The 20,245-nt window shown below is 43.9% G+C and overlaps 1 protein-coding gene across 1 annotated transcript in view; it reads right to left on the bottom strand.

Annotated features, from left to right (window-relative positions):
* The window catches only part of xrcc1.L (X-ray repair complementing defective repair in Chinese hamster cells 1 L homeolog), a 28,096-nt gene extending 8,133 nt beyond the window's left edge, over positions 1-19,963 (bottom strand). Inside the window, 10 exon segments of the mRNA NM_001087242.1 lie at positions 1,101-1,329; positions 2,128-2,266; positions 3,401-3,513; positions 4,910-5,027; positions 5,996-6,070; positions 7,259-7,417; positions 14,217-14,324; positions 16,416-16,508; positions 17,969-18,144; positions 19,926-19,963. Of these exon segments, the coding sequence (NP_001080711.1) occupies positions 1,101-1,329; positions 2,128-2,266; positions 3,401-3,513; positions 4,910-5,027; positions 5,996-6,070; positions 7,259-7,417; positions 14,217-14,324; positions 16,416-16,508; positions 17,969-18,019 (1,085 nt within the window). The 5' untranslated portion in view covers positions 18,020-18,144; positions 19,926-19,963.
* Positions 19,964-20,245: the final 282 nt, after the last annotated feature.

Below are 20,245 nucleotides of genomic sequence, written 5' to 3'. Positions count from 1 at the left end.
TTTACTTGTGTTATCTTTGACTAATAGTTAAATGTGTTTGATGATCAGAAACATTTTGTGTGACAAACATGCAAAAGAATAAGAAATCAGGAAGGGGGCACATAGTTTTTCACACCACTGTATGTATATATATATATATATATATATATATATATATATATATTGATTCATATATATATATAGAGAGAGAGATAGATGGATGATAGATACATAAATATAGATAGATGATAGATGGATACATATATAGAGATAGATAGATGATAGATAGATAGAAAGAGATAGATAGATACCTATAGATAGATAGATACATGATAGATAGATTGATAGAGAAATACCTATAGATAGATACATATATAGATAGATCATAGAAACATATATAGAGATAGAAAGATTGATATATATATATTTATTTCTATATATGTTTCTATCATCTATCTATATATGTATCTATTTCTATATATCTATCTTTCTATAGGTATTTATCTATCTATCGGTATCTATCTATCGGTATCTATCTATCGGTATCTATCTATCGGTATCTATCTATCAGTATCTATCTATCAGTATCTATCTATCGATCTATCGGTATCTATCAATCTCTCTTTCTATCTCTATTTATGTATCTATCATCCATCTATCTCTATATATCTATCAATCTCTCTTTATCTCTCTCTCTCTCTATATATATATCATGTATCTATCTATCATGTATCTATTTATCATCTATCTCTATTTATGTATCTATCATCCATCTATCTCTATATATCTATCAATCTCTCTTTATCTCTCTATATATATATCATGTATCTATCATGTATCTATCTATCATGTATCTATCTATCTATCTATCTATCTATCTATCTATCTATCTATCTATCTATCATCTATCTATCTATCTATCTATCTATCTATCTATTCCATGCTGTTTCCATATTGCTTCCCAGTTGCCAGCTATAGGCTGCATGTTTATGTGGATCACACATGATGTGAATATGTTTTATTTGTATGTGATTTGTAGCAATACCAGGTTTAGGCTTCATAAGTCACAGCTTTGGTGTTCAGCAGTGAATATGCATCTTATGATTCCTAAATCCACGTACATGAGATGAGTACTGTCTGGGGTCCAGTCTGGCCTGTACTTGGCTCCCATCTCTAATGCTTTATCACGGAGGTCGGCTCGGAATGGATTCTGAAAGCCGCTCAGCACAAACACAGTGCCCTGCAGAATGCGACCCAGTTCCATAGACTGAGGAGCCGACGGGGACTTCTTCTGGGCGGGCTTCTCAGATGGAGACGGCTTCTTTGTGGGAGGGACAGTGTGAGTCTCAACTGAAGGAAAGACAACATAACTTATTACATGGTTAACTCGTAGAGATTAATTCACAAAAACAGGGAATGTTCCCCCCATGGCCACTAAAGAGCTACAGTAAAATAACCTTTAAAGGATAAGTGAATGTATAATTGATCAGAGTGCTATTCTAAGCACATTTGCAATGTTCATTCATTGTTTTTGTTTTTTATTCCAAGATATTAAAGGATATATGTACTGTTAACGTGGATGGATTTTGCTACAACATCGCCACCTGCTGGTCATTTTATAACCAGTCTGACCACCAAGTAATCAAGGAAGTTGTCAGGAGAAAGAAAGAGGCTGCTCTGATGTTCTTCTGCTTAGGAAAAAAAATAAAAACCTCTCAAATCTTTCCTAAGCAGAAGAACATCAGAGCAGCCTCTTTCTTTCTCCTGACAACTTTCTTGACTACTTGGTGGTCAGACTGATCAGAAAATGACCAGCAGGTGGCGCTGTTGTAACAAAATTCATTCCTTATAACAGGACATGTATCCCTTAATATCTTGGAATTAACAATACATTTTTCAAGTTTACTTATCATTTAATTCAAAATTATTACGGTAAAAAGATATGAAAACAATTGGAAGGCCCACCCAATACTGCATTGCAATTTACCCAGATTTGGAAGGCTGCAAACATTTTCGTATAAAAAACAAAACCTTCCTTCAAACATAAGGCTCATAAAAACAAAGGAGTATGTGAGGCCTGGGTCACATCTCTGCCTAAGTCTCACTGTTCATCCAGGCAAAGGATAAAATTATTTCACCACTTATTACCTTTTGGCTTTTTAGGGACTGGCTGTGACAAACTCTCTTTGGTGGAAGAAGGGGACTCCTTGACCTCAGGTTTCTTGACTGTTGAATGGCTTGAGGGTTCTTTATTGAACTCAAACTTGCGTTTACCAGATGATGGTTCCTAAACAAAACAGCACCTGCTCAGAACAACTATAATTTCACCGACATCAGTTATGTCGCTGGATATTAAAGGACCGATATATGGGGATCCGTTATCCGGAAACCTGTTATTTAGAAACTCCATCCAAAATAATCCACATTTTAAAAAATGATTTTTTTTTTCTTTGTAATAATAAAAGAGTTCCTTGTACTTGATCCCAACTAAGATATAATTAACCCTTATTGGAAGCAAAACCAGCCTTTATTTAAAGGTTTATTTAATGTTTACATGATTTTCTAGCAGACTTAAAGGGCACCAATCATGACCAAAATCATTTACTAAGTAAATACACTATGTGAAAGTTCAAGAAATCCGATTTTTAAAACAGTTAGAATTGTATGTATAATGTAAATGATCAGCTCACTATACCTTCTGCAAGATCTCCCCTATCTCCCCTGCAGTTCTAGCTGAGGCAGCCATCTTGGATTTCACTGGCTCCTCCTACCTATATCTTCCCAGCCAACTGTAGCTCTGAAATCTCGCACATGCTCAGTTCAAATTCCTTGTTTGCTTATCAACCCTTCTAAGCTATTTTCAAATCAGCCAAACCTGTGTGTTAGCTGCTGTACAGTAGTGCTGCCACCTGCTGGAAGTTAGCAGGTGGCAGCACTTCTAGTGGATACTTCTAGTGGAGGAGTTTACTAAAACAAGGCATTCTGGGTAGAATACGCAAAGCAGTGTTACAATCTGAGCATGCTCCTGAAATTTGCACATTAGAGTCTCTGTTAGAGTCTCAATATGGCCTCCCTCAGTGAAAGAACCCATTTGACAAAGTAAGGGATTTTTTTAAAACCTGCAGTTTTTTCAAAAAACTATATATGTAGTTTGATTAAACGTGTTTAGCTTGTACTGGTCAGATTGTTAATATGTGTTTGATTTTGGCTGTGACAGGTGCCCTTTAAGGAAAGAACATACAAATTATGGATAGTTCTGTTATCTGGACGACCCCCAGATCCTGAGCATTCTGGATAACAAGTCCAGTACCTGTAGTGCATATAGAAATGTAACAGAACTTAGATAAGCCCCAGGGTACAGTTGCTGAAATAAGAAGTAAGAGTCCAGGTGTGTATCCATGCCCACATCCTACTAACTCACCTTAGTCATGTTATTACTCGGTGGGGTTTTAACAGTTTGTTTCTCAGTGCTTGAGCTGCTCTCTGCTGTGCCCTGTAATGCCGCAGCTGCATAGCTCTGTGTGGCTGGAGGAGCTGCGAAAGAACACAAATAACTACCTTAAAGGAGAACCAAACCCTTAATTGTAAAAACCCCTACCATACATAGACCCCCTCCCTGCTCCCCCCAGCCTAGCTGTTATGTTCAGTAAATGCCCCCAACTCTTTACTTACCTCTCTTTGCAGCGAAGTGGAGCTCACGGGCACCAACTTCCAGCTCTTTGGTAATCTTCGTATTTTCTTCTGGTGCTTTTTCAATTTCGGCGCATGCGCAGTTGCCAATAACCCGAAGACTGCCGTACCGGTAACAGTCTTCGGGTTTTTGACAACTGCGCATGCGCCGAAATTGAAAAAGCACCAGAAGAAGATACGAAGATTATCGAAGAGCTGGAAGATGGCGCCCGTGAGCTCCGCTGCACTGAATCTGCAAAGAGAGGTAAGTAAAGAGTTAGGGGCATTTACCTAGGTAACAGCTAGGCTGGGGGGAGTAGGGAGGGTCTATGTAGGGTAGGGGTTTTATAATTAAGGGTTTGGTTCTCCTTTAAAGGGCGCCAATCATCGCAAAAACTATTTACTTAGTAAAGACACTGTGTGAAATTTCAAGCAATCTGATTTTTAAAACTGTCAGATTTGTTTGTATAATGTAAATCATCAGCTCACTATACCTTCTGCAAGATCTCCCCTATCCCCAATGTAGCCCTAGCTGAGGCTTCATAGACCCCCCTGCCCCCCCCCAGCCTAGGTGGTACCCTTGGTAAATGCCCCTAACTCTTTACTTACCCCTCAGTACAGATTCAGGCATCGGAGTTCACAGGTGCCATCTTCTTCTCTTCGGTAATCTTTGGGAAGAGAACGGCGTGTTGGAGCAAACTTCTGTTTCGCGACAACTGCACATGCGCCGAAAGTCATAGAAATAGCCAAAGCGCCAGTAGAAGACCCCAAGATTCAAGATGGCGCCCGTGAACTCAGATGCCCTGAATCTGCACCGAGGAGTAAGTAAAGAGGTAGGGGCATTTCCCAAAGTTACCACCTAGGCTGGGGGGGGGGCAGGGAGGGGGTTTATGTAGGGTAGGGGTTTTTATTAGTAAGGGTTTGTTTCTCCTTTAAAGTTGGAGGTATAGAGAATACAATGTTGCAGGGGAAAGTAAAATAGTTACAGTTCTCTGGGGAGCATTAGGTAAGACTTTGCTTGCTCTGAGTTTCCAGCTAAAACCCTTATTCTCTATATTAAAAGCAGTTTTCCCACGAGGCTACTGAGCAAGTCCTGAAGTAAAGGAACCCTATGAAAAACATTACATCCCTGTTCAAGAGTCACCGTACTATGTAATGTACCTAATAGTGTGACTAATGTAATGCACACAGTTTCTATAAACGTTTCAGGGGTGTTCACCCATTATCAGAAATGACACATGATACACATGGAAAGGCTTACTTTTCGGAGGAGTAACCTGTGGCTTGCTGGTGCGGTTGAAAAACAGACTCCCGGGAAGCATGGAAGGAGAGGAGTTCTCTTCTTCCTTTACCATAAACTGTCCAAGTTTGGTCAATTTCTGTGGAAGAGGACAGTAAGGATTTCTAATATAATACAACTTTCAGAGTAGATGAACAGAAAATAAAAATAAATACAAAGCAATGCCATGATTTCCAAAATAATCTCAAAGATAAATCTCAAACAAGACAGAGAATCCAAATGAACACTGGTAGGGTGAGAACGGTTCTGCATAGATTACTCTGCTTTAAAAACTGCTGCAAAACCAAAGTTATAAATGTGTCCTAGTCTTTAAAGGATAAGTAAACCTTAAAAATAAGTGAATGTAAAATGAATATATTCTAAGCACTTTTGCAAAGTACATTCATTAGTGATATTCTTTAATTCCAAGATTAAAGGATACATGTACTGTTAATATGAATACATTTATTTACAGCAGCGCCACCTGCTGGTCATTTTCCAACCAGTCTGACCACCAAGTAGTCAAGGAAGTTGTCAGGAGAAAGAGACTGCTCTGATGTTCTTTTGGTTAGGAATATAATTATAAATTTTTTTTTAGATCTTTCCTAACCAGAAAAACATCAGACCAGCCCTCTTTCTCCTGACAACTTCCTTGACTACTTGGTGGTCAGACTGGTGGTAAAATGACCAGCAGGTGGTGCTGTTGTAACAAAATTAATTGACGTTAACAGTACACGAATCCTTTAATATCTTGGAATCAAAAAAATAAACAATGAATGTACATTGTAAACGTGCTTAGAATAGCACCCTCATCAATTTTACATTCACTTATTTTTAAGGTTTACTTATCCTTAAAATTTCTAGCAGGCCATAACCATGCTTGTATCTCTTACAGTCCTCTGGGCATTAAACATGCAAATGGTTCTGTGAGTAAGGGAACAAGGAGGTATCAGAGAAAAAAATATCTTTGCTCCCCTAATTAACAGATAATGAATCTTTCCATATTTAGAACCTTATAATAGCCTTTGGCTCTTTCAATCACACGTGCACAAGAGGTGGAAAGCATACCGGTGAGGGATCGGTGGGAGAGCCATCTTCTGGCGGTGAGTTCAGGCGTATGAATGACAGCCCATAGGCTAGGTTCTAATGAAACAAGAGAACGTGCAATGGTTTATAGAACAGTTGCAGCATTAGCATCAGCCTTAGACTGAGACATTTCTATTCTATGTGTACTGTATATTGTGAGTGGGTCCCTGAGCTCAGTAAGTGACAGCAACACAGAGCATGTGCAGTGAATCAGCAGAAAAGAAGATGGGGAGCTACTGGGGCATCTTTGGAGACACAGCTCTTCCCTGCGAAAGAACTTTGGTTGCCTTGGGCTGGTACAGAAGCCTAAAACATAATGTACAACATTTCTAGCCTACTTCTTTAGTATAACTTGTCCTTTAAACCAAAACAGGTGGTTCATCACAGTGAGGTTGGGAAATGTACTGCCGGGTTGATGTTGTGATGCCGATTCTGTTAATGCTTTTAAAAATGCCTTGGATGATTTCTTGGACAAACAGAATATCCAAGGTTATTGTGATACTAAAATATACAATGAATATAGATATTGGTATATAAAGTTTCAGTGGGTGTGTGTTTGTATAGATGCTGGGATTCATTTGGAGGGGTTGAACTCGATGGACTTTGGTCTTTTTCTCAACCCGACTTCACTATGTAACACGTTGTAATGAGACGTGTTTTATTTACATGATGTGGAAACCAGTACAGACATGCAGCTTGTCACTGTGTGTACCTGACAGGGAAAATACTAGGAATGCACCGAATATACTATTTTGGATTCGGCCGAATCCTTCGCAAAAGATTCGGCCGAATACCGAACTGAATCCTAATTTGCATATTCAAATTAGGGGTGGAAAGGGGAAAAAAATTTACATAATTGTTTTGTCACAAAGTCACACGATTTCCCTCTCCATCCCTAATTTACATACGCAAATTAGGATTCGATTTGGCCGAATCCGAATACTGCTGAAATAGGCCGATTCCTGCCCGAATCCCGAACCGAATCCTGGATTCGGTGCATCCCTAGAAAATACTAAATACAAGAGAGGGAAAAGTCTGAACTCTTGACCCATTCATCAGCCTTCTGTTTGTGCTTTCAGCATTTACTCCAAGGTTTACATAAAAAAGTGAAATGAACTGATGTTTTGTTAACCCACATATCACAGTGCAGGTTAACAGTGTAAAACAGCGGATTGTGAGTATGGAGACGAAGACATAAGTTGTATTTTCTGTTTACTAATTATGTTTGCCACTCTGTAAGCAGACCTTAGTGTAGGGCTGGGTGCACACGATCTTCACCCGATCCCAATTCTTTTCGGCCGCTCCTTTCACGAGCTTGTCTGGTCCGAACATTCGCGTTCGATTCAGGCTGCTTTCATTCCTGCTCTCACTAGGAGACATGAACGATGACATTCCCAGGAGGACCTACGCAGAGACGAGCACAATGTGAATTTGGACATCATGTTCATATTCCTCACTATTGTAATAACCAGCTCCCTTAAAGGAAAACTATACCCCTCAAACAATGTAGGTCTCTATAAAAAGACATTGCATAAAACAGCTCATACGTAAAACCTTGTTTCGTGTAAAAAAAAAAAAACATTTTCATAATAATATACTTATTTAGTAGTATGTGCCATTGGGTAATCATAAATATTTTAAAAAATAAGGGCCGCCCCCTGGGATCATACGATTCACGGTGCACACAAACAAACCATATTTGTTAGGTCACATGAGCCAATGGGAATGTCATGGGAAAACATGTTTTTTTTCAAAACGCATCAGTTAATAGTGCTGCTCCAGCAGAATTCTTCACTGAAATCCATTTCTCAAAAGAGCAAACAGATTTTTTTTATATTTAATTTTGAAATCTGACATGGGGCTGGACATATTGACAGTTTCCCAGCTGCCCCCAGTCAGTTGGAGTTATATCACCCCCTTCCCTTTCCCTCCCAGCAGCCTAACAATAGAACAGCTTGATAAAGGGCCCGGAGGGGCCAGAATAGTTGCCATCTTTGTGAATGTTTATAGGTTAAATAAATCACCTATTTCACTAAAGCAAAATTTTTTGGTGTGCTTCTGGATTTTTTCCTAAACTGACCTTTGTTCCCGTGCAAGGAGGGGGACTTCTAGTTGAGCACCCACCACTGACAACAAGTGGAAACTTTGCCAGTTGAGCATTCCATTATCGTGTATAACAACAGAACAATGGGAAGGAAACCAGATAGCAGCTCCCTAACACAAGATAACGGCTGCCTGGTAGATCTAAGAACAGCACTCAATAGTAAAAACCCATGTCCCACTGAGACACATTCAGTTACATTAAGTAATAACAGCCTGCCAGAAAGTAGTTTCATCCTAAAGTGCAGGGACAAGTCACATAACTAGGGGCAGCTGGGAAACTGACAATATGTCTAGCCCCATGTCAGATTTCAAAACTGAATATAAACAAATCTGTTTGCTCTTTTGAGAATTGGATTTCAGCGCAGAAGTCTGCTGGAGCAGCACTATTAACTGATGTGTTTTGAAAAAAACATGTTTTTCCATGACAGTATCCCTTTAAAACTTCATTTTTGCAGTAGTTCCCCTTTAAGTAACAGATGAACATATGCTGATGGTGCATTTATCATGTGTCGGATCTAAAGAGCAAACTATCCCAGGGTATAAGGCTGGACCAGAGCAGTGGATAACAGGATTTTTGATACTCACCGTTAAATCTGTTTCTCTGTAGTCGATAAGGGGGACACAGGGACAGATGGGGTTAAGCTCAACCCTCTAGGAGGCAGGACACTTAGAATAAAAAAAGAAAAAGGGGGCGTGCCAATACCATGGCTTAACCCAACCTAGAACTAAACCATTCAGTTAGTAACAAAGAGACTGCAAAGTAATAAGCAAACAATCGCAGAACTGGTAAACAGGAAAACTTTTCACTTGAGGACCAACCGGTCCAACTCGCTGAAGGGCGGGAAGCCCTGTGTCCCCCTTATCGACTACAGAGAAACAGATTTAACGGTGAGTATCAAAAATCCTGTTTTCTCTGTCGTCTCAAGGGGGACACAGGGACAGATGGGGACCTAACAAAGCAGCCCCAACAAAAGAAACAGGGTGGGAGCGAGATAAAGACACCTCACTGTACCACCGAATGCAGTACCTTCCGGCCAAAGGCAGCTTCGGCCGAGGAAAAGGTATCGAGGCAATAGAATTTTGTAAATGTGTGTACGGAAGACCAGGTGGCCGCTCTGCAGATCTGGTCCAAAGAAGCTGAATTCCGCCATGCCCAGGAGGCAGCCACCGACCTTGTTGAGTGAGCCCGAAGACCTGCCGGGGGAGTACGACCCTTGGAAATGTAGGCCTTCTCAACGGTCTCTCTGATCCATCGGGCAATGGACACCTTAGACGCCGCCAATCCCCTTCGAGTCCCCGAGTGCAGAATGAACAGGGACTGCGAACGCCGGAAAGATTTGGACCTTTCCAGATACCAACGGAGAGCTCTGACGACATCCAGGGCGTGAAGCCTGCGTTCCTTGTCATTTTTGGGATTCGGACACAGGGATGGTACGACGATCTCCTGATTGATATGGAAAGAAGTCACCACTTTGGGAAGAAAAGACGGGACAGTGCGCAGAACAGCCTTGTCCTTGTGAAGAACAAGGAAGGCCGGATCACATGACAAGGCGCCGAGTTCCGAAACCCTCCTGGCAGAGGAGATTGCCACAAGGAAAACGACCTTCCGGGTAAGCCAGTCCTCCGAGACCGTTCCAAGCGGTTCGAAGGGAGGATCCAGAAGGGCGTCCAGGACAAGGTTGAGGTCCCAACCAGGAGTCGGAGAACGGAAAGGGGGAGCAACGTGAGCCACCCCTTGGAGGAAGGTATGGACCGCGTCATCCTTGGCCAGACGGGATTGGAGTAAGACAGACAGTGCCGAAACCTGCACTTTTAAGGAGCTGAGTTTCAGGCCCAGCTGCAGACCCCTTTGGAGAAAGGATAAAACTCGAGGGATGACACAGTCCATGAAGGAAGAATCCGCTGAGGGGACAGAGGTCTCCCTGCACCAGGTCCAATAGTTCCGCCAAACCCTGTGGTAGGCCTTCGAAGACGTGGACTTGCGGGACTTCAACATGGTGGCGATGACATCTTCTGCTATCCCCTGTCGTCTCCAGATGGCTGCCTCAATAGCCATCCCGTCAAAGCGAAGAGGCCCGGGTTGTGATGGACGATAGGACCCTGAAGTAGTAGGTCGGGTCTCGGAGAGAGACGCAGAGGCCGGGCTACGGACATCTCCTGAAGATCCGAGAACCAAGTTCGCCGGGGCCAGAAGGGGGCTATGACGATGGCCGTGATGTGAGACTGCCGCATCTTCTTCAGCACCCGAGGTAGCATGGGAAGAGGAGGGAAGACATAGGCGAGGTCGAATCGCCAGGTCTGAGACATGGCGTCTATTCCCACTGCCAGAGGATCGCGGGAGCGGGCGAAGAAGGCGGGTACCTTGCGATTGACTCTGGACGCCATCAAATCGATCTCCGGAAGACCCCAGTGGTCCACGATTTCCGCAAACGTGTCCGGGTGAAGCTCCCATTCTCCCGGTTCCAGAAGGTGTCGACTGAGGAAGTCGGCGCTGGTGTTGTCCACTCCCGGGATGTGAATGGCGGAAAGTTTTACCGAGCTGGCTTCCGCCCAGTGCAGTATCTGTTGAACCTCCGCCAAGGCGGCCTTGCTGCGAGTCCCGCCTTGCCTGTTGATGTATGCGACGGTGGTGGAGTTGTCGCTTTGCACCCGCACGGCCCGGGACTGAAGGTGGGGCGACCAGTGTCGGAGAGACAGTTTCACTGCTCTTAGCTCCAGAACGTTGATGGAGAGTTTGGACTCCTCGGGGGCCCATAGTCCTTGTGCAGACCGATTGTCCCACGTTGCGCCCCAGCCCTGGAGACTGGCATCCGTAGTTATCACTAACCAGTCTGGGGTCGCCCAGGACTGACCCTCGGACAGGTTGGTCGGCGTGAGCCACCAAAGAAGAGACTCCCTCGTCGAGTTGAGAAGGGAGATTCTCTGCGATAAGGGACCTCCCTTCCAGGTGGCTAGAATGTTGGCTTGAAGCGGGCGAAGATGCAGTTGTGCAAAGGGGACCGCCTCGATCGACGAGACCATGAGACCGAGAACCTTCATAAGGAGAAGTATGGAGGGTTTGGGGGTCTGAAGTAAGGATTGCACTCGAGTTCTGATCTTCTCCTGTTTCTCCGGAGGGAGACTCACTCTTTCTGAGCGAGTGTTGAACTCGAGTCCCAGAAAAATCATCCTGTGACAGGGAAGCAAGTTGGACTTCTTCCAATTGATGGTCCAGCCGAAGTCCTGAAGTAAGGCAATGGCGTTCTGAAGATCCCGTTCGCTCTTGTCTTTCGTCCTGGCCTTCAGGAGCAGATCGTCCAAGTAAGGCGTCACGGAGATGCCCTGGAGTCGCAGGGCTGCCGCGGTCACCGCCATGAGTTTGGTGAAGACCCTGGGGGCTGAGGAAAGGCCGAAGGGAAGAGCCACAAACTGATAGTGCCGATTTTTGAAGGCAAACCTCAGATACTGGTGATGAGGAGGCCAGATCGGTACGTGGAGATAGGCGTCTTTGATGTCCAGGGACATCAGCCACTGATCTCGTTCCATCCCCCGGATGACGGATCGAAGGGTTTCCATCTTGAACTTGACCGACCTGATGAATTTGTTGAGAAATTTGAGGTCCAGTACCGGCCTGAAGGAGCCGTCGCGTTTGGGGACCAGGAACAAATTGGAGTAGAAACCTGAGAATGTCTCCGGAGGAGGTACTGGAGTGATGACGCCACTCCGTTCCATCTGGTGGACACAATCTAGAAAGGCCATGGCCTTGGTCGCACTGGTGGGAAGTCTGGACATGAGAAACTTTCGAGGAGGGAGAGAAGAGAAGTCCAGATGATAACCTTCCGATACGATTTCGTTCACCCAGGCGTCTGAAGAGTGCCGGAGCCAGACCTCCCGGAATTGCAGTAGTCTGCCCCCGAAGGACTGCTGCGATCCCGGAGGGGGTGCCCCGTCAGCCCGAGGCGGATTTATCGGCAGAAGACTTGCTGTGGAACTTGTTGGATTTCCAAGCCGGACGTCCTTTGTCAGCTGGTTTGGAGCGAAAATTGGAACGCCCGGAAGGAAGGGTAGAACCCGCGGAAGAGTAGACAGCCTTGAGGAACCCCTCGAGACGTCTGTCGGACGGATCCTTAAAGGCTGCCGCATCGGTAACGGGTAGTGTTGTGGACTTCGAAAGTCTGGAGACCGGGGCGTCCACAGTTGGTGGCAGAGACCACCTGTCCACCAGATCCCTAGAGAAGGGATAGGATTTCGAAAATTTCCGAGTAGCCTGAAATTTTCGTTCTGGAAAGTTCCATTCCTCCTGAACAATGCTTAGAAGTTGTTCATGAGAGGGGAAACAGAGGGAAGACTTATGTTGCCTCTTAAACAAGCTGGATGATTGAGATTCCGTGGAGGGGGTGACCTTGAGAATCTCGGTAACCCCTTGAATAATGCGATCGACGTCATGTTGAACGTCACGGCCCGCGGACTCCTCGTTGACCTCCTCTGCGTCCGAAGAGAACTCGGAAGGGGGCAATTCACCGTCGGAGTGAGAGGATTCCCCTCCAGAAGCGGAATCCTCGGACGGAGTATGGGTACTAATGTGGCCCTTGGACTTCTCCGACCTTTTGCGTTTGCCGCTGGATTTATGGTCCAGCTTGGCCAAGGCTTTACCTAGAGTATCAGCAATGGATGGGAGATTCTGTAAGGAAGCTAAGGACTGAGAAAGTTGAAGCGCCCAAAGTGGGGCTGGAGGCTCAGTAGAGGGTCCGGGGGAGGGGTCTGGGACAGAGACCTCAGGAGTGGGGGTCCCCCCCGGAGTCCCCGTGCTGTCACCAGGATCAGGGTTGTCTACCTGAGTAGGAGCAGAAGAGACCCCCTTTTTGCAAGACCTGCAGAGGGGCTCACCTTGACCTCCTTTTATTTTAGCCTGGCAGTTTTTGCAGGTAAAATATGTAATTTGTGCTGCTGCTTTTGCTGGTGCTCTCCCCCCTGCCCTAGGGAAAAGTCCCCCTGACTTACCCTCTGCCATTATAGCGGTGTCTGAGTTACCTGCTGAATGGTAGCAATGGTACTGTTTAGGGCTGTAATGCGCTGAACCCTGGCAATGGAAGGGTTAATTGCGCACGGCTGTAATGCGCTGTACCCTGGAAATGGAAGGGTTAACTTGCGCGCGTCCAGTAGGGAGATCTCCTCCTCTGTCCTGTGGCCCCCTGCCGTCGCGAGCCCTCAGAAGTGCGCCAGCGTGGTGAGAAGTCGGCGCGAAGGAGAAGGAAGGAAGAGGGAGTTAGGAACCGCCTCCTGTAAAAGCGCGCCTAACCATGCGTTCCACCTGGAGCGCAAAACAAAATGGCGCTGGAACGCATGGCGCGTCCCTTCCTCCTCCGCATCGCAGCAGCGGTGAAGGAGAGAGAGAAGGACCTAGAGCGCAAGGGGGGGGAAGCCCCCGTATAGTAGAAGTGAGGCATAGAGGCGAGACCGGCGGGCAGGACTGGGGAAGCCGCAGTAGGTGATGGAAGGGGAGGGAGAGCCAGCAGAGGTTAAACCACTGAGAAGGGGTTATACTCACAGTTTTGCCGCACCGGTTAGACCCTCTGCTCTCCCATAACGGAATGCAGGCATGTCTTGCCAGGACTGACCGTCAGTATAGCTAATGCTAGAAATGACTCCGGTGGGCATCCCTCGTAGGAGGCACATCACAAAGGATACAGGTAGCCCTGCTCCGGATGAAAACCTCATTTGCCAGTATTCTGACAAAATACTTCGTTGAAGAATTTTTGTCCATCCTCCTTGGAAGCAGGACACTTAAAAACTGAATGGTTTAGTTCTAGGTTGGGTTAAGCCATGGTATTGGCACGCCCCCTTTTTCTTTTTTTATTCTAAGTGTCCTGCCTCCTAGAGGGTTGAGCTTAACCCCATCTGTCCCTGTGTCCCCCTTGAGACGACAGAGAAAAGGGTGAACCCAAGAATTCTAGAAACCTCCCTCCAAGCACATTGCTAACCAATTGTCACTTCTGTTTGCTAAATATTTAGGGAATTTTATTGTCAACAGCCGAATACTTCAATAACCAATTGTCCCAACCACTGAAGTCAGCACAGTAATTACATAAATAGTTACATAGTTAGTAACCACCTGTCTTACCTCATATTCCTGCTCGCTGACTGAAGTGGAGCGTCCAACCAGCACTTCCACAAAAGCAGAACCTTCATTGCCGATATCAATGCTGTGGATCTGCTCCTCCTTTTCGAACTGCAGGAAATCACAGGCACCAAAGTAAGTGAACATTAGTAACAACTAGGGATGAGCCGAATCCACTTTTTTGGATTTGGCCGAACACCCGAATCCTTCACGAAAGGTTCTGCCGAACACCCGAATCCTTCATGAAAGATTCGGCCGAACACCCGAATCCTTCACGAAAGATTCGGCCAAACACCCGAATCCTTCACGAAAGATTTGGCCGAATACCGAACCGAATCTGTGAAATCGGCAAATACAGGTACATACCACCTTGGTGCAATCACAGGCTAAAAGCCTTTCTCAAGGGGAATTCAGCAGAATTCCCCTTGAGAAAGGCTTTTAGCCGAAACATCGGGGTAATTCTAATTCTTTGGTCAGTATATCCGCTTCCTTTAGCCTGTGATTGCACCAAGGTGGTATGCACCTGTATTATAATACTTATCGTATTGTATTAATTTTCATGACACTACTTGTCAAATTGACTTTCATATGTATTTTAATGTTGTAATATTTCTGCATTATTGTCTTAATAAAATCTTTTTAAAAAACAACACCTTGTATGTTCATTTTTCTGAGTGCAAGCCCGTATTTGAATATTTTGTGCTGTTTTAGGCCTTATATGGAGGCCTTTGTTGGGGCTTATTGCGCCTATTTAATTGTAGCTAAAAAAAACCCCTCTTTTTCGAGAGAAAATTGGAGTGCCCTCCACTGATTTATATTTGTTTACACTATTTGTTTACCCTGGTTACCAGGCAGTAACCAATCAGAGACTGGGGGGGCACATGGATCATAACTGTTGCTTTTGAATCTGAGCTGAATGCTGAGGATCAATTACAAACTCACTGAACAGTTATGTCCCATGTGGCCCCCCTTATAGTCGCTGACTAACTCAGAGTTAGAGAGCTGAAAAGCAGGAAGTAGTGTTCTGGCTATTATGTTAGACATCCAGTCACTCCAGCCTTTATACATTACATTTTTGGCTAACTAACTATATTAGAAACATTTTTTATTTTGCACAGCCTATTTACACAGTTTTTAATTTCACATTGAACTGTTCCTTTAAGACAAACAAACTAGCAGCCCACTGAAAAGCCCTCTGTTGTGCTTGACTTTGCTCATTGGGACCAGGAAGGAGAAAGTGACTTATTTCATTTTCCAATTTTTCCGTTTAGTGCATCAAAAAACATATTTCCTAATTACAAAAACAGCCAAAAAAAAAAACATGTTTAGCCCCAACCCTATGTTGAAAGGACTTACTGTCCCTTTAAGCTTCTTATAAGCATCACTGCTAATAAAAGGTGGTGTAGGGAAAACCCCATCCATTTCAAGGGATAACGCACATGGCTCTGTTTTGAGTTTTGCCATCTGGGAATTTGAAGGCTCAGCAACTGGGTAACTAAATGCCCAGGAATCATTCCCTATAGATTTTGTGGGTCAGGTGACTGTCATTTGCAAATGAAGGAGGCTCTGACCATTGCTGGAGATGTTGCCCATAGCAACCAATGTTAGTAAACATGCCTGATATTCAGTTAAAGGTGTTGTTCACCTTTGAGATAACTTTTACTATGATGTATAGAGTGATATTCTGAGACAATTTGCAATTGGCTTTAATTTTTTATAATTTGTGGTTTTTGAGTTATTTAGCTTTGTATTCAGCAGCTCTTCAATTTGCATCTTAACCAATCTGGTAGCTAGGGTCCAAATTATCCTAGCAACCACGCATTGATTTGAATAAGAGACTGGGATATGAATAGGAGAGGGACTGAATAGAAGGATCAGTAATAAAAAGTAGCAATAATAATACATTTTAGAAGGGCGTCTGCGACGCCCAATTGAAAGCTGCAAAGTGTCAGAAGAAAAAGGCAAATAACTATAAAAAACGATAAAAAATAAATAATGAAAACCAATTAAAAAATTGCTTAGAATTGGCCATTCTATAACATAATAAAAGTTAACTTAAAGGTGAACCACCCCTTTAAATACTGGAAGCAAGCACATTACATTAGTAAAACAGGCCACACGTTACCATGTAAAACATATGACAAGCACTGTTATTGCTCAGTGCCTAATGTAGAGTGTACTCTCTCACTCTAAATTCCATACCTGCAAAATGAGGGAGATCTGCTTCTCCCCGGGTCGGGCAGCTTTCCATTTGCGGTACGTGTCGGCTTTCAGCAAGTTCTCCGCTGTGTGTGTCTGAGGAGCACAGGAGTTTGTTGAGTTAAAGGTGAGGGTGTCTCTACCTGCCAAACATTTGTGTATGTCTGTATCAAACAGAACACTGCAGAGTTATTTATAGGGATGAACCGAATCCAGGATTTGGTTCGGGTTTCGGCATTTTTCAGCAGGATTTGGATTCAGCCAAATCCTTCTGCTCGGCCGAACCAAATCCGAATCCTAATTTGCATATGCAAATTAGGGGCCGGGAGGGATATCGTGTTTAGATCCGGGTTAAGATCCACTCGTTTAGCAACCAAGCAAAACGACTGGATCTGCAATGCATATGCAAATTTGGATTCGGTTTGGTATGCAGCCTTTCACAAAGGTTTCGGGGGTTCAGCCAAATCCAAAATTGTGGATTCGGTGCATCCCTAGTTATTTATTTACTTAGAATGCCAAAAACCCGGGATTTATTATACCCCAAGGATGGAAAAAGTCAGAATCTGAAAATCCGGCATCTCAGGCCTAACAAGGTTGCAGATAAGTCAATAGGAGAAGTCCTGAAAATATCCTGATCTGCGCTGGGTCTCATGTATTAAGCCGATTTTGTGGTTTTCGGGCAAAAATCAGAAAAAAAATCAGTTGGAAAACGTTAAAAATTTGAACGACTTGTTTTTTTTTCACGATTTTTTGGGAAATTTTCGGGAAAATGTATTGATAAATAAGGCGAAAAAAACGTGCGTATTTGGTGGGAGTCGTTTTCAGAAAATAATGAGATAAATTCAGACTTTGATAAATGGGCCTCCCCGAGTTTGGCATTTACACAATGAGTTACCGTATATACTCGAGTATAAGCCGAGTTTTTCAGCCCCCAAAATATGCTGAAAAACTCTACCTCGGCTTATATTCGGGTCAAGCGCAAAAACGGTCGCCAGCGCCTAAGAATATTTGCCGGCGCCTTAGAATAGTAGCCGGCGCCTAAGAATATTCGCCGGCGCCTTAGAATAGTAGCCGGGGCCTAAGAATAGCAGCCGGCGCCTTAGAATAGCAGCCGGCGCCTTAGAATAGCAGCCGGCGCCTAAGAATAGTCATCCAAAAAACGAGATTGAAACTTACCAGAAGCTGCTGCATTTCTCACCCTCGGCTTATACTCGAGTCAATAAGCTTTCCCAGTTTTTGGAGGTAAAATTAGGTACCTCGGCTTATACTCGGGACGGCTTATACTCGAGTATATACGGTATGTTATTTATTTAAAATCAGAGTGCTTTTACTCATCCATTATGTTGTGAAAGCTCCGAGACAGGAACCTTTCCACAATCCTCGTGGAGGAAGGGGGGGTGCAATTCAGGGAAACTGATGAAATAACAGTGATAGCAGCATGTGCTATTGCTTAGTCATCAGATCTAGCAATGACAAATATTACGGCGTGATGCACTGAACCTTCACTCAAGTCACAGAGCCAAATGGGGATTTATTGTATATAAAAGGATTCTTACTGTATCGGCACTGCTACAGGAAACCACGTGCTTCAGTTTGATCACAGGCATTATTCTCCAATATAGGCTCAGACAGAAGAAAAGGGAAGACTTGTGTCTGACACCGGGACCAGCAGATTTCTGCTTCACACCACCGCCATGGACTGGCACATGATATCAGTTATGTGTGATACACACTGGAATAAACAGAGAGAGAGAGAAAATAATTAAGTCTCGTTGTCTCATGGAAATATTGGTCGAACTGATTATAGGTATTTCAAGGGCTGCTAAATCCCCAAACTAATGTTTGCTGACAGCTTTGTATTACCACATACCAGTGTTCTTACAAGGGCCTTTTTGCTAGGCACATTGTCCAGCATTCCTTGTGCACTTTATTAAAATTCTCCCTTTATAAGCCGGCAAGATGCCATGCGATATTTAAAGAAGCTGTGTGTCCTACCCGTGTTTGCAGAAACAGTTGCAGGAGAGTGGGAAATGAAGGGAAGGCACGAAATAGTTGTTTTCGTATTTGTTTCCTTTTCCCCTGCTGGCTCAACTCTATCCCCGCCTGCTGAATTTGTTTCTGCATTTTTCTGCATATACATCGGCCATATGCAAGTAACACAGGGTGTCAAGAGCAGTGGTGTAATTAAAGGTGGCCATATATGGGCAGATTAAAGCTGACGATATTGGTCCTTTAGACTGACGGGTCTCCCCGAATGATATCAGGCCAAAAATCCTTTGTTATAATTGCCCTGCCTTTGGTAGGGCATATTGGGTTAAGATCCACTTGTTTAGCAACCCAGTCCTGATCTTATGGTGTATGGCCACCTTAAAAGAGAATTAAAACCTAAACATGAATATGGTTAAAAATGCCATATTTTATATACTGAACTTATTGCACCAGCCTAAAGTTTCAGCTTGTCAATAGCAGCAATGATCCAGGACTTCAAACTTGTCACAGGGGGTCACCATCTTGGAAAGTGTCTGTGACACTCACATGCTCAGTGGGCTCTGATTGGCTGTTGAGAAGCTAAGCTTAGGGCTCGTCACTAATTATCCAGCAGAAAATGAGCTTCCCCTGTAATATAAGCTGATGCTACAGGTTTGCTGATTATTAAATTCTGATGCTAATTGCACTGGTTTCTGTGCTGCCATGTAGTAATTATCTGTATTAATTACTAATCAGCCTTATATTGTGACATTTCGATTCTATGTGTACTGTATATTGTGAGTGGGTCCCGAAGCTCAGTAAGTGACAGAGCATGTGCAGTGAATCAGCAGAAGAGAAGATGGGGAGCTACTGGGGCATCTTTGGAGACACAGATCTTTACTGCTAAAGGGCTGTGGTTGCCTTGGGCTGGTACAGAAGCACAAAACATAATGTACAACATTTCTAGCTACTTCTTTAGTTAGGCTTTAGTTCTCCTTTAAATGTTACTGGGCCACACAGCAAACTCATTTTAGGGCCCCCAACATATCCAGAGATTGTCCTGATTTACTAATAGATGTTGAAACTGCTCATTATTTGACCTCATGGGCCCCTATACCTCATGGGCCCCCCTGCAGCCATAGGGTCTGCGTCCTCTGTAATTACGTCCATGCACAAGGGAGTGAGGGAAACTCATATAATACAGCATGTGGAAAATTAAAGGAGATAAGGTGGTTAGGAATATTAACATGTATGTAACATATAAAGTACCCCCAGTTGTGATATATAAGGATATTATGCCACTGAGGAGCTCCAGGACCATATAACATATAAGGCTGAAGGCCTAAGGTCTTTATACAGGACATGGAACTCAGAGGTGACTGCAAATAGTCTTATAGTTTACAACTGGGTCTGGGAGTCCATTTTTTATAAGCCCCAATTTTATGCGACAGAACAGAAGATACATCACCGCTGACACACCCCTAGCCTAATATCGTCCCCACCAGCCAAAATCCACGCACACAACTATAAATATCCTCAACGTACCAGTTCTAGTTGTGCAACACAAATAAATGGACCACAAGGGAAGCCGCGCGCAGTTCTCCCACGCCGGAAGAGGTTTCTACTAAGATAACTTCCGATTGGTTGCCATCTTTCTACACCCGGAAGCTACTGATAATAAGAATGTACAGAACGCGTGGCGGTGGAAAACACACACTTGCCAGATTAGATTGCGCGCTAGCTTCAACTCTGTAGATGAATGACATTGTTTTGTACAGAGAGGTTGGGCCAATGTATAAACGCGGAACAAATCCCAGCTAGTGCTGTAACCCATAGCAACCTACCAATTCAATTCTGTTTTTGTT

This window comes from Xenopus laevis, chromosome 7L (assembly GCF_017654675.1).
Source record: "Xenopus laevis strain J_2021 chromosome 7L, Xenopus_laevis_v10.1, whole genome shotgun sequence".
Classification (NCBI taxonomy): Eukaryota; Metazoa; Chordata; class Amphibia; order Anura; family Pipidae; genus Xenopus; species Xenopus laevis.
The sequence above is the reverse complement of the archived record's forward strand: the minus strand, read 5'-3'. Positions and strand labels throughout refer to the sequence as shown.